This window comes from Petromyzon marinus, chromosome 2 (genome assembly GCF_048934315.1).
Source record: "Petromyzon marinus isolate PM22_M1 ecotype Great Lakes invasive population chromosome 2, UKy_Petmar_22M1.pri1.0, whole genome shotgun sequence".
Taxonomy (NCBI): Eukaryota; Metazoa; Chordata; class Hyperoartia; order Petromyzontiformes; family Petromyzontidae; genus Petromyzon; species Petromyzon marinus.
This window is the reverse complement of record NC_133668.1, coordinates 7,115,411-7,129,513: the sequence shown is the minus strand read 5'-3', so window position 1 is coordinate 7,129,513 and position 14,103 is coordinate 7,115,411. Positions and strand designations below refer to the sequence as shown.

At 46.8% G+C, this 14,103-nt stretch overlaps 1 protein-coding gene across 5 annotated transcripts in view; it reads left to right on the top strand.

Moving 5' to 3' along the window:
- The first annotated feature begins 2,575 nt into the window (after positions 1–2,575).
- The window catches only part of LOC116948697 (uncharacterized), a 17,573-nt gene continuing 6,045 nt past the window's right edge, over positions 2,576–14,103 (top strand). The window contains exons 1-12 of one of the 5 annotated variants that reach the window (XM_076069236.1): positions 2,576–2,693; positions 3,924–4,059; positions 4,569–4,605; positions 5,012–5,620; positions 5,939–5,983; positions 6,544–6,610; positions 7,031–7,101; positions 8,433–8,475; positions 9,127–9,172; positions 10,216–10,428; positions 11,064–11,217; positions 11,912–12,033. In XM_076069236.1, coding sequence (XP_075925351.1) covers positions 4,579–4,605; positions 5,012–5,620; positions 5,939–5,983; positions 6,544–6,610; positions 7,031–7,101; positions 8,433–8,475; positions 9,127–9,172; positions 10,216–10,428; positions 11,064–11,217; positions 11,912–12,033 — 1,397 coding nt within the window. In that variant the 5' untranslated portion in view covers positions 2,576–2,693; positions 3,924–4,059; positions 4,569–4,578. The other 4 variants (XM_032965670.2, XM_032965683.2, XM_032965675.2 and 1 more) reach the window with 4 other exon arrangements.

Here is a 14,103-nt window from a genome sequence, read left to right as displayed (position 1 = left end):
AACTCAAGCCTCGTTGGACTCAGTCTCTGAAGCCTACCGAGACCGCCAAGTGCGAGGTCAAAGGGACCGGATCCGAGTGGGCGATGCCGAGCGGTGAGGGGCCACGCCCGTTGAGCCAAGGACTCTGTCTCCATCATCTCTTGGCCCTCCGGGTTCCGGAGGTGCAGACCCTGCTGGGACGGGGGTGACCGGCGCCATGGACCGGATCACGTGAGCTATGTCCCCGAATGGGGGGACTCTCCCTTGCACTGAGAGGAGATCCGGGGGTGAAGGGGGGGTTGGGGTTAAGGGCCTGGGTTAAAGGGAGATGGAGGTGATGTGCCGATTCGTGAGTTCAGGGACGCCGCATTGTGTGTGGGGGGGTCGCCGATTCACGGATGGGGGGCGGTGAGAGAGTTGCCGATTTGTTAGTTCGGGGACGTCGGAAAGGGAGTGTTGGTTTATTATCGGGGGGTACCAGGTAGCAGTGGAATGTATTGTTGATTGCGGAGGATGTCGCGGTTGTAGCGAGATTGTGAGGGAGGTTTTTTTCTTTTCTCGTTTCTGTTTCTCGAGTTAAGGGGGTTGCCCTGCCTCCCTGCCAGTTGCTGCTGCTATATTAACAGCCGGGACGGCTGTGTTTTTTACGGGGGGGGAGGGGGGTAGTGGCATAGCGCTGCTGTACAGCAACTGCAGGTGGACACTTAGTGCACACGCCGCTGAGCACACACATGGGTGTGCCGGCAGGGCAGAGAAACTGGGGCAAGGGTCACGGTAGACCTCGTGGGAAAGCCCCTGGAACCCTCTGGTGGGTTCCAGAAGGGAGGCGCGGCTATGGCGGAGCCAAGGCGCGCCGAGGGGAATATAAGCAGCAGAGAGCGAGAGCTCTGGGCTGCCGGTTCAGGAAGTGGACTCGTCTCTTCGTCGCTGTCGTCGTCGCCGCCCTCGTTGCTGCCACCTACGCCCGATCATTGCGCGGCCGGACAGTAGTTGGCTGTCCCGGTCAATGCCGTCGGTGCAACACGGACAGGGTCGTGTCTGGGACGGGTCATGCAACAGCGTGGTCGTGAGAGAGAGGGGGCCCGAGTTGGTGGCGTGAACTCAACAACAATAAAAGGAGAGGACGGTGCCTCCTGTGACCACCTCGTGTCTGAGTGTGCAAAAGAACGAAGAGGAGACGCACGACACTACACTACTGTAGTGACTGTACTTGTCACTGTATGGTGCCGGGACTTGCGAAATCACGGCCGCTAATATTGTCATTGCGGGCAACCCGGGTGCAGGCTGCAGTTGGGTGAGCGCTGGTTAGCGTGGAGGCACCGCGAGCAGCGTGCGGTGCCGGCTCCCAGTGAGGGAGCGAGAGCGAGCGCCAGCCAGCCAGGGTTACCCTGGGGCATGATACTCTGGCTGACCTGTTGTCACGTGATCGGAGGATACTGGAGGCGGGCCACCGGTGGACGGGGGCCGAGGGGCGGTCACGTGGTCCCGGAGAGCTCTCGGGAACGTTTGAGAAGGGGTCCGAGGAGCCTGGAAGGTGGGCGGGGCTAAGGGCGGGGCTGAGGGTGGAACCAGCCCCTGCCCGGGGGTATATAACGAGAGCTCCATGAGGAGCTCGGGGTTCTTCTTCAAGTGTTGGTGTTGGAAGATCCACGTCGGGGAGAAGAAGCCTCTAGCCACGCGGTCCGGGACCCAGCTTGCGGTCCAGACCGGGATAGCGAACCGTGTCTAGTTCTGCCGTAGCGTGGCTAGATGGGCATTCGAGACCCGAGCGTAGGTTGTGTTATGTTGGTGCTGTTGTGTTAAAGTGTTGCTCCCAAGTTAACGGTCTGCGACTCAGTTGGACTCACTACACTAGTAACGAATTGGCACGTTCTGCTTACGTGACAAACCTTACTAATTGGCTGTGTCGGGTGTTGGCGGGTTTAACGACACTTTTATATTTACGCGATTTAACCCCCCCCAAAAAACCCCTGTGTTATGGATATTGGTCGTGAATACTGACGCACCGGCGTGTCCGCTCCTCGCTGCTGCTGCTGATGGGAACTTAAAACTACTCAGTCCACGAGAGATCTCACGACTTTTTTTTTCCCCTACCAACAAGAATGTTTTGTCCAAGCAACATTCCGGGAAATACGGGCAAAAACATGTTTTTGCCCGTATTTGTTTGTGTTTCACCCTTGCGATGGGTCCTTGTAGGCTGAACGTTGAGATTTATAAGGGCACGGGGTGACAGGTCCTGAATTGGTCCGTAATAAGGTAGCGCAATTGATTAGGGGTTGACAGGTCTGTTGATTCCCAAACCTTCCTGGACCTGCGGATCGCTGGTCAACCATCAACAACACAATAATCCTACCACCATGCTGTAACAAATAAAAAGCGTGTACAAATGTGTTTTATGGTTATTTCGGCACGTTGCACTACCGTACTGTACAAGAGACCACTGGAGCTATGCTGAAAGCCCATGACTTTTGAACTGTTTGTGTGTTTAATTTGTTGTCCTTCCCCCGCACCTCCCATTACCGAGGTCGGCCACGTACGGTGCGAAAGAAGTTCACACGCGCGTACAGTACGAATCGAATGCAAATCGAAATAGCGAATCGCGTTTCGTATTTCTCGGCACCCGTAGCTGCGCGGTGCATGCTGGGACCACCTGAGCTTTGGCGGGAAAATGGAGGCGGGCGTCGAGCTGCGGTGAAGGCGGCGAGTCCCAGTGAGTGAGTCCCAGTGAGTGAGTCCCTTGAGACTGACTGAGTCCCAGTGAGTGAGTCCCTTGAGACTGAGTCCTAGTGAGTGAGTCCCAGTGAGTGAGTCCCTTGAGTTCCTTGAGACTGAGTCCTAGTGAGTCCCTTGAGACTGAGTCCCAGTGAGTGAGTCCCTTGAGTTCCTTGAGACAGTCCTAGTGAGTGAGTCCCAGTGAGTGAGTCCCTTGAGTTCCTTGAGACAGTCCTAGTGAGTGAGTCCCAGTGAGTGAGTCCCTTGAGACTGAGTGAGTCCCTTGATTTCCTTGAGACTGAGTCCTAGTGAGTGAGTCCCAGTGAGTGAGTCCCTTGAGACTGAGTGAGTCCCAGTGAGTGAGTCCCAGCGAGTCCCTTGAGACTGAGTGAGTCCCAGTGAGTGAGTCCCTTTGGTATGAGTCTCAGTGAGTGAGTCCCGTGAGCCTGAGTGATTCCTCAGAGTTCCCCGAGTGTCCCCTACGAGTTTCCCTGAGATCGTGAGCCCCCCCCCCCCCCCACGAATAGCACGAAGTGTCCCTTTGAATAACCTGCCCGAGTCCATGAATTCATCGATGTCTCCCCGAGCACCGCGAGTTTTCCCGTGAATCTCTTTCCCCGAATTCAATGGCAGTTCACTTGTGTCTCCCCTGAGTAGCACGGGCGTCCTTAAGTCACCGTGAGTTTACCGATTCTCTTTCTTCCTGGGTAACGCGAAGTCCCCATGCGAATCTCCCAGGCTAATCTCCCCGAGTCTACCTCACGCTTTGTACATAAAGACTTTAGAACCCGTGTCTCTTAACACGCCGGTCAGTTAGAGCGGGGAACATTGACGTGGGAATTTTGAAGGACAGTACAACAGGCGGCAGATTGCTGGACTGTTGACTATTGCCCACAGCGTAGCAGCACAGCTCTGTAAGAGGCCTATGACAACCTTGCGTGCATGGCGGTCACCCCATCCAAACACCTGCCAGGTTAAACCCGTACTTATATATTCTGAGATCTGATAAGAGCGAGCTGGTAATCTTCATTCACCACCATGTGAAAACAAAATAAAACCCAATTTATTTTTGGAATCACGATCTGCAATCGCATCTTGGTCAGAGGAGGGGGGAGCACATTGTTGCACGTCTAGTGATTGAGCATCCAGGACGCTGGTTGATAACCGTGTTGTGTTTGTTGCTTTAGTTGTAATGGGTGTGATCGCATCGCCGGCGTGTCCGTGCTCTATAGATGCTTGTGCGCCGGAAGAAGCGGCATGGCGAAGCCGAAGAGGTACGCTCCCCTGCAGGGCAAGCGGTTTTACCTGGACGTGCAGAACCAGCGGCAGGCTACTCACCTGGAGAGAGAACTGCAGCAGCTTGGAGGGGTGAGGATACACGCTCAGTATGTATGTGTGTGTGTATTGAACGTCTTTCGCACCGTACGTAGCCAAGCGTGCTAATCGGAGGTGCGGGGGAAGGACAACATACTAAACGCAAAAAGCAGTTCTAAAGTATGTAGGCGAAGCGAAGGCTTTATTCGGTATTACCTAGTTGAATGTAGGGATGTTTATTATCCGTCCCCGCAACTTCGATCACCTCGGTTGGCTACGTACGTTGCGAAAGAAGTTCAACATATTTACATACGCCATCCCCTTTGTCAATATCCAGCTGGATAAGTAAGGGCCTTCGCACGCCATGTAGGTCCTGGGGTATTTTTGACCACGTGTTATGCCGCTGGTCAGTGTGGGTTGGTGAAGGTGGGAGATCGGGTACATTTTGAGTGATTTGGTTAGCAGCGGCCTCTGAATTAGTTGTGTTCGTGACTCGCTGCACGGGACTTAGAGGCGTGAGCATGTAACGATGCATTCGTTGTTTTATTTCCTTGTTCATCCAGGTAATGTTCCATGGAAACTCGAAGCATCTTTTGCAAGGTGAACGTGGCTAAACTGTGCAGTTTATAGAGTTATATTTAATTATGTGCTTTTGCATTAAATCTTGATAGGTGTTCATGTAGCCAAGGGGAGAACAGATGAGCACACAATGACAGTTTGCTCTGTAGAGATGTTGCACTTTATTTGTCCTCCACATTATGTGATGGACAAACTGCTGAAGCTGCAAACCCAATGGTTTAAAAAATGTGCAGTTTGAGATATGACTCAGTAGGATAAACAAGTGTGAGAATGCATGTTAATGTGACACCTTAAAATGTAGACATATTTCGATGATTTATAAATCCAAATTGTACTGCCCTCGCTGATGGTTGCCTGAGGTCACAGATGACCGTGATGGATTTGACTTAATAGTGCCTGTGTCTCATAACACTTATAACTTCTGCAGATTGTGGAGAGGTTTCTGAGTCGGGACGTCAACTACTTGATCACCAGCCGCAGGGAGGTTGTGACAGACAGCAGTGGTCGGCCTGCTGCTGTTGCTGCTGTTACTGCTGCTGCGCCGCTCGGAGGGCCACTGACTCCCTCCAGCACAAGCTCCACGCTTGGCCTGGGAAAGACCGGCAGTGCTGCCGCGAGCTTGGCAGTCACTGTGACAACGCCGGTCACGTCTGGTGGCCCGACAGCTATAATCGGCGCGCCCAATGACGAGAGGCCTACCTCCAGCTCTACGATGCAGAGGACTCAAACGGCGCAGGCCCGGACCACTAAACATTGCGCTTTCATCGCGCGGCCCACGAAGGAAGCGCCTGAAACCGGCGCCGCTGCGGGAAGCAAGCAGCGGCAGTGCGCCGGAGTGCTGAATCGCTTTGTCGCAGCCGTGAAGTTGGGAGGGAGGTCTCAGCCCGCACCGCAGCTCAGGAACGGGTGTCGGGCAGGTGTCGAGGGCAGTGATGCGAAACCATCTGTCACGGCCTCACAGCAGCAGCAGCAGCAACAACACAAACAGCAGCTGGTGCTGCAACAGCAGAAAAAGCTTCATCTACCGGCACTACTCGTGAGTGCAGTGCACATCCACAAGTTCATAATTAGTGAGGACGGTGAATGTTTGAGATGGGTCTCTGGGAGGGTTTAATTGGTTGTCAAAAATAGCACAAAATTCCTTAGCACATCAACTACAATCTAAACAAAAGTTTACTTTTAAGACAATAAATGCATAACCTCTTAATATATATTTTTGTCTGGCGTTTATATGTTTGTTATAAGAAAATTACCAATAGAGGTTTTGGTTTTAGTTAAACAGCTGGATATCTCCAACTACATGGACAATTTGAAAAAATGTATGTATTTGATGTATCCTGCTTGTCCCTTGCAGGTGAGCCGTGGAAAGAAGTTGGTACAGAAAGCCATGAAGACACAGGTTTGTGCTGCCTTGTGAATGCACACATTTGATTTCAATGAATCCTCCTGTGCTTGCATCTAATTCGTGGCTACGTGAAATTAAGCACCACTAAATAGTTATTTTTCATTTCCTAAGAACTAGTGTAAATGATTCAAATACATATTTAATTCATTGGGCGGTGTGTCTTAATGCTTGAAGATATACATTGTTTAAGCATCACAACATTGAATTGGTTTTGCCTCAACCTAGTTTACTTGGCAAGGTCTTACCTCATTAGCCAGTGCCTCTGGGTACTCTGATATTATGGCAGAAGTAGATATCCATGTACGGTCTGGTCCCAGTAGTTGAGGTTTCTTGCTGCTTAAGAAATATGTTGTAAGAATAATACATAGTATGAAATAAACCTCTAACTTAAACTGGATGAACTTTCTGAATCATCAAGACGAGATTTTGTTTTAGAACACTTACACGTAGGTGTAAGCCATGACCGTGGTGGCTCCTAAGCCTTTGTGATTGCTGTGGCGATGCGCTTTCCCCTGCATGTCTGTGTGGCACGCTCTGCTTGTGCGCATGCTCAGGAAAATGTAGGCGCCGACCTGCTTGCCAATGCTCGCTCCTGGGGCGTGAAGATCATACACATGGATGGTATCCCTTTTGCTGCCCTGTGCCATTGAAAAACTAAACCAACCACAATATCAGGTGAATTACCAGCATCTTGGGGAAAGTGTTCAAGAGAATTGTGATGGGACAAATATTTTCCAAAAAATTGCACAGTTTTGCCAAGAGTGTAATATTTGGAAGTAAAAAAATGACAATTTAATATGATAGGCAATATTCACGAATAATGTTTATTTAATTTTGTTTGAAATAGAAAGTTTTAACATCAAATGTTCAACAAAAAGCATGAAAGAAACGATGAACAGAAATGATTAAATAAAACAACTAGATGCAAAAGCAGGCAAACTTTTCTTGCTGGGGTAAGATGATGGGTTTTCATCCCTAGTGTCGGTGTACACGTGGTGTCCACTTTGTGACACTTGTGAGTCCTTAATGCATCGCACCCAGCTGCCCTCAAGTACCTGGAGAAGAAGAGATGCGAGGCTGGGAACCCCCCACCGCCAGGGCCCCATGTCCAGGTGAGCTGTTTCTCCGGCATGTAAAACATTACCATGTCTACAAATACGGTTCCTCTATTTCCATTTAGGACAGAGGTGGGGTACCTTTTCTTTTAAAATACCTTTTGGGGGGGCATACATTGACATACCTCTGTCACTGAACGGAGCCCTTGCAGTGACAGAAGTGACTTGTGACTCATCGTACTAAAATGAGAAAGGGTTGCCACGTTAAAAATATGCCAATGAATTTCGGTAAAATGCTTGCAGGAAGGGACAGATATTGTTTGTGAGCAGTTTCAAGCTGCGGGCTTATCGGTTCATAATCCTGGATGTAGGTGTCTACCTGCAGGGTTTCTCTATCTCCGTATAGGGTGTCTGAAGTCTATAAGGCACAGAGGTAACCCTGTAAATAGGGTTACCAGCCAGGGCATTGAAAATGGGTCGTGGATGGGTATTCCAGCATGACAATGGCCCAAAACACACGGCCAAGGCAACAAAGGAGTGGCTCAAGAAGAAGCACATTAAGGTCCTGGAGTGGCCTAGCCAGTCTCCAGACCTTAATCCGATAGAAAATCTGCGGAGGGAGCTGAAGGTTCGAGTTGCCAAACGTCAGCCTCGAAACCTTAATGACTTGGAGAAGATCTGCAAAGAGGAGTGGGACAAAATCCCTCCTGAGATGTGTGCAAACCTGGTGGCCAACTACAAGAAACGTCTGACCTCTGTGATTGCCAACAAGGGTTTTGCCACCAAGTACTAAGTAATGTTTTGCAAAGGGGTCAAATACTTATTTCCCTCATTAAAATGCAAATCAATTTATAACATTTTTGACATGCGTTTTTCTGGATTGTATTGTTATTCTGTCTCTCACTGTTCAAATAAACCTACCATTAAAATTATAGACTGATCATTTCTTTGTCAGTGGGCAAACGTACAAAATCAGCAGGGGATCAAATACTTTTTTCCCTCACTGTATGAAGGGGAAAATTGTCTCCTTCATATGTCTGGCTCTTCAGATGTGCACTTTTTAGGAAATAAAATCATTTGAAATAGATGATGGGCCTTGCCATGGACAGAAATGATTCCATTGTACATATTTAGTACATGACATGTAACCATGATTACCACTAGTCATTTAACACAATAGCAGTTTAAACTACAGTTAGTACATGTTCTCATAAAAGTTGAGTTATTTTATCATTCATAATTTAAAACATTTATATTTAAAAAAAAACTTAGGTCATTGTAAGATTTTTATCCTAAAATATTTAATTCTGCAATTCTAACATAAATAATTATTTCACTTGTGCAGTCGCCTATCTTAACTCTGGTGTCCGTATATTGTTTTCACACAGCCTGCACCTCAGCCTGGCAGTGCCACACACAAGCACATTAGCAGTGAGTGGAACACACCCATATCGCACGCACGCAGTCAAACCACTCACATGCCTTCATGTCTCCCGCATAAACTTATCGGTGTGCTTCACATAGCCGTTGCTGACTTGTGCACTATACTTAGCCATGGAGTTAACCACAATCCTTGTGATCAGTGATGCCAGCCAGCACGCTTTGAAAAAGTGCCTGGTGGGTATACTTTTAACAAAATATAACGGGTCCCTGCAGGGTGGGCTGGTAGAAGTTCGCAAATGAGATAATGTGACTTCCAAATGTTGGGTGCAATAAGACATATCAAGTCTCTGCGCTGTCTATTGCTGATTTTACACCCAACAGCACGAGATTTCACTTCGTTAAAGTATTGAAAGGGGACAGACGGACGGACACATTAATCTATTGCAGGCTGATACACTCAGTTTACAACTTCGTTCCTACCAGTAAAAATATAACCTGACTCAGGCAAAGTGAATGTGGAGTAATTTAGTTGGCTCTCAAGTCAGAGAAGAAAATAAGTGCTGGTCACTACCAACACAATCTGTCCGCTACTACCTACCCATTCATGTACAGCTGCAGCAGTTCTTACGTTTACCTGGTGTCTGTTCGTATATGTGTTTGTTAAGCTTCATTCGAGGTTTGTGTGTGTATGCCAAACAGGTATTAAACTGCAAAAGCCATTCATCAAGGTGGAAGACTGTAGTCAGTGAGTTGTTCACTTGGGGCATCGCATTAATTTATTCACACTTTTAGAAAGAACATCTTTAATTGCATTTATTCCAGAAATGTTGGTGAAACAGTGTCACAGTGCTTGGTGCACTGTGCTTTTAATCTGACGACTCGAGCCTATTGTTGGTCATGGATAAGATTATTAGCAAGTGAAAACTGAACCGGTCCTGGGTACCCCCTTTACTCAGTTTGACAGCAGTGTGCAGTGCAGACATGGGCAAAGTACGGCCACCGGGCTGTATACGGCCCGTTGGGCTTTTTAATCCGGCCCGCCGAACTTGTCCAAATATTATTAAATTAAAATTTACCTTTCTCCTGTAATGCCCCCATTTCCCCATTAGATGGCGCACTTTGACCGGGAGTTTCGACATGTTTTTGTATTGTTCATGTTCGTGCAATTTGTTAAATTGCCTTGCAAATAAATGCCTTGCCACCTGTTAAAGGCCAAATCCTTTCATGTAATGATTTTTACACGTCATTTATATTAGTTCACACAAACACTCCATCCATCTGTTCCTGGCCCGGCCCCTCTGTCAAATTTTAAAACCCATTGTGGCCCGCGAGTCAAAAAATTTGCCTACCCCTGGTGCAGTGTATGTCTATTTAAATTCTGAGAATTATCCTCGGTAAAAAGCATCCAGATTATTTCACGCACGTTTACATATGCCAGGGGTAGAGAATTTGTACCCTACCGAGGCTCTAATAGGACTTTAATTTACCTTTGGTGGGCCACACACGAACATACATCTGAGTCACTTATGTCACTGCTTGGTTAATCTAAATTATAACATTTTTGCCAGGACCAAAATATAAAACTCTCGTTCCCAATTAGTGTCGCTAAGATGTAGCGATGGAAAAATATTGTTCTTAGGCCATTGCAAAGTGGTAAGCCACATGTGGTTGCGGGTAACTTGAAATGAAGTGGGCCTACGGGGCTGTTGGTTCTTCACGCCTGCTCCACAACTTTGAACACACAGGTAGCCACGGTGAGCTGACAGTGACGTGCGTGTGCGTGACCAGGCACTATCGCCCAATGTTCGTGCAGCTGGGCTGCTTCCCGTGGATAAACACTGCATCGCCGCGTGGCAACTGCCCCTTCGAGCTTGAGATCCTCCCAGCTGGGCCCTCCCAGCAGCAACTGCAGGAGCAGAAACAGCAGCAGGAACTGAAAATTAAGCAGCAGAAGCAGCAACAGCAGGACCAACAGCAGCTGCTCGTCATGGAAAACAAAAGGTAATAATTCTAGATTTGGCACAATTTAGTAGGGCTGCAAAAATTTCCCTGCTTCCATGATTTGTTGAATTATAATGAATTGAGGTAATTTTTTAAAATTACGGATAAAAAAATATATTCTTTTTTTGAGATTTGATTGTAAAATCCAATTGTTATTAAAGACAATGGATATTTCATAAACGTAAGTTTTTATTTATTTAAAGAGTTTCAGGTGGCGATAGGAGTACATTTATTTATTGGTTCACTTTGTGGAGAAACGAGTCTAAATCATTTGGGTAAATAAAAATGGACTGATTTTGTGATTTTCAGACAGGCATCGGAAGCATCTGTAATTAACTATTACCTCTACCCATGGGCACCAGGTGTGATTGATTGAAAGTTTTCTCTTAAATTAAATGCAATGGCCACACTTTAATACGTCCAGTCAAAATATCTTCCTAAATAAGTGACCTATCAGCAGTGCTCATCTCTGTTGACAGCGTTGAGCCGAATGTATAAATTAGACATTCCTGTGACAGGCGCCCTTCTGTGCATGTACATGATTGAAGCGGGCATGTGAAACACATGAGGTGTCCAGGTCAGTTTTGCTCCAGGTGCCAACTTGCACTCATTTGTGTTGCGACTTGACCCTGCAGAGCCGAGACTAATGCTCACACGAAGGCGGCAGACAAGCCGAGTGCGCGTGACGGAGGCTGCAAGAGAACGGGAGGCCCCGCTCAGGGTCCGCCCTGCCGGCCCAAGCATGGCTACTGCGAGTGCTGCTGCCTCACCTTCCAGCAAATGCAGTCGGTGAGGACTCCTCACTCACCCACCCACTCACCTTTTGGCCAGATAGCCCGCTTGCTAACCTTCCTAATGGCCCACCCGCAGGTAAGCACACGGGTGGGCCAGCAGCCTGCTTGCCGAACCTGCCCGCTGGCTTACCTGCATGCTCACCTGCTTGGCTGTTGCCCTACAAATCGGTCATCTTACTGTCCTGCTCGAGCATTGCTTGTATACTTCAGAATCAGAATATGTATTTATACTGGAGCTATAAAGCTCGTTTTCACAGATGTATCTGCTGTCCAGCGACAGCAGATACATCTGTCCAGAGGCAGCAGAGAAATGAGAACAGCAAAACTTATGACACCTTCAGGGTAAACAAGGGGTAATTGACAGGTTTGGGAAGAAAGATTGTCACATCACATTGGGATTATCGTAAAGATTTGTTCTTATATAAGAATCTTATAAAAAAATAAATGCATTTACGTTAAGTGTGACTGTAACATTCCTCAACTGACCTACAACTTATATATGCTCCCATCTGAACTTAACAATTAATATTAGGAGTCACAATTATTTTATTTCCTCTATCAAGGCCAAGGGAATAAAGTTATCCGGTCTGCATTTGCAAGCTGCATATTTTGTCGGTCCACGAGGCATGCTGAGAACAAACACAATGTGACTCACATCAGGTGCTTTTTGTCTTCCGTGTCCACCGTAGCATATGCAAAACGAAGGCCATCGGTCCTTTGCCTTGGACGATACAAACTACGTGGAGCTCGACGCTATAATCCGCCAGCTGGAGATGAGGAGCTCTGCCAGTCCCACAGCAACGCTCGGCAGGTGAAAAAAAAAATCAATCTCACGTCCAACTGCGATTCTGGCATGACGGCTGTGATGCAGCTGTTCTAATGAAAACCGACTGCTAAATTGTTGCAGAATAAACTATAATCCAAACTCAACTTAACCCTAGTGTAACCCAAAACTAACCTAGATCTAATCTTAGCACTAACCCGGGGCTTAACTTAATTCTAACCTAAACCTAACTTAATTCTAAACATTACCTAGTTTAGTTTTAGCTCCATCATAACGAAACTCTAAACTCATCCTGAATCCTAACTTAACCGTAACTTTAATAGAACCCCTTATCCCTTAATCTCTCATCCAAGCTTTAGACTAACTTATTAACCATTACCCTATAATTAACGTTAAATGTAACTTAACCCGAACACAAGTCTGAGATGTAACCCTATATTAATAAACACTCACCTTAACCCCGACCAAAGTCTTAACTGTAGCTGTAACCTTAACCTAACCTAGTACTAATATTAAACCCTAACCTTTCCATACCACTAACTCAATACCAAATACTAACCTACCTCAACATCACCTAACCTTGAACCCACATTTATCCATAAACCCATACGCTGCCTAAGTCTAATTTTAATCCTTAACATTGACACTTCATTGAAATAACTTACTATTTATGCTACATTTGTGAATTAATAGTATAACATTTTTGTACGTTTGCACATACTCATTACATATTCCATTCGATGATTCCATTTGTGAATCATTTTGATGTTTGTATGAGATTCACTTTGGACCATATTGTCTTCATTTCCCTTCACCTGACAGCCGTTCATCTCCACACATAGAACCCGAAATGGGCAGTTTGAGTGTTTAACTCTGATGCTTTCCTTTTGTGCAAGTTGAAATGAGTTCAAACTTGATTTGAAGCTTTCGTGACTGCAGGAATTAATCTCTGGGTCTTTCGGTAAAGTCACGTAGAAAGAAAATAAATTAAATAATAGAATACGACGTTTCGACTGCAACACGAGCAACCGTCATAAGGTAGAACTAAATTTGAGAGAGAGACAAAACACAGACAGGGAGACACACAGACCGACACACAAGCAGAGAGCGGCAACGCAGAGACACAGAGAGACACACAACATAGACACACAGAGACCCGATGCCTCTGTGTCGAGGACTTAAATCGAGAGAGGGGGGGGGTGGGGCAGAGAGAGAGGTGGGTCTGCTCGAGCTGAGAAATTAGCATGTCAATAAAAGACCCAACAACACTGGTACATTTTAGAGAGAGTTGTGTGGAAATCCATCCAAAGCGATCAAGGGAGAGAAAGAGCAATTGGACCTATGAGAGCCTGGTAAATTTTAGAGAGAGAAATGGGCAGTTTGAGAAAACAAAATTTAGCAAAAATGTTTTTGGCAATGTAATGCAATGCAACACAGCTAACACACAGTTAACACATAGTCTGGTTGATTACGATCTCCAAAGATTGCTAAATTTTGAAGTTGTGTGAAATTTGACAGAGACACAGAGAGATGTGTGGAAATCCACCTCGAAACGGCCGGGGGAGAGAAAGAGCAAATGGACCTTTGAGAGCCTGGTAAATTTTAGAGAAATAGGCAGTTTGAGAAAACCACTTAACTTCTAATTTTAGCAATCTTTGGAGATCGTAATCAACCAGGCTTTGCGTTAACTGTGTGTTAGCTGACTCTGTGTTGCATTGCATTACTTTCCAAAAAACATTTTTGCTAAATTTTGTTTTCTCAAACTGCCTATTTCTCTCTCTAAAATTTACCAGGCTCTCATAGGTCCAATCACTCTTTATCTCCCTCGGTCGCTTCGGGTGGATTTCCACACAACTCTCTCTAAAATGTACCAGTCTTGTTGGGTCTTTCATTGACATGCTAATTTCTCTGCTCCAGCAGCTGCTACAGCAGACCCACCTCTCTCTCTGCCCCCCCCCCCCCCCCGTCTCTATTTAAGGCCTCGACACGGAGGCATTGGGTCTCTGTGTGCCTATGTTGTGTCTCACTCTGTGTTGTCTCTCTGTGTGTCTCCCTGTCTGTGTTTTGTTTCTCAAATTTAGTTCTACCTGATGACGG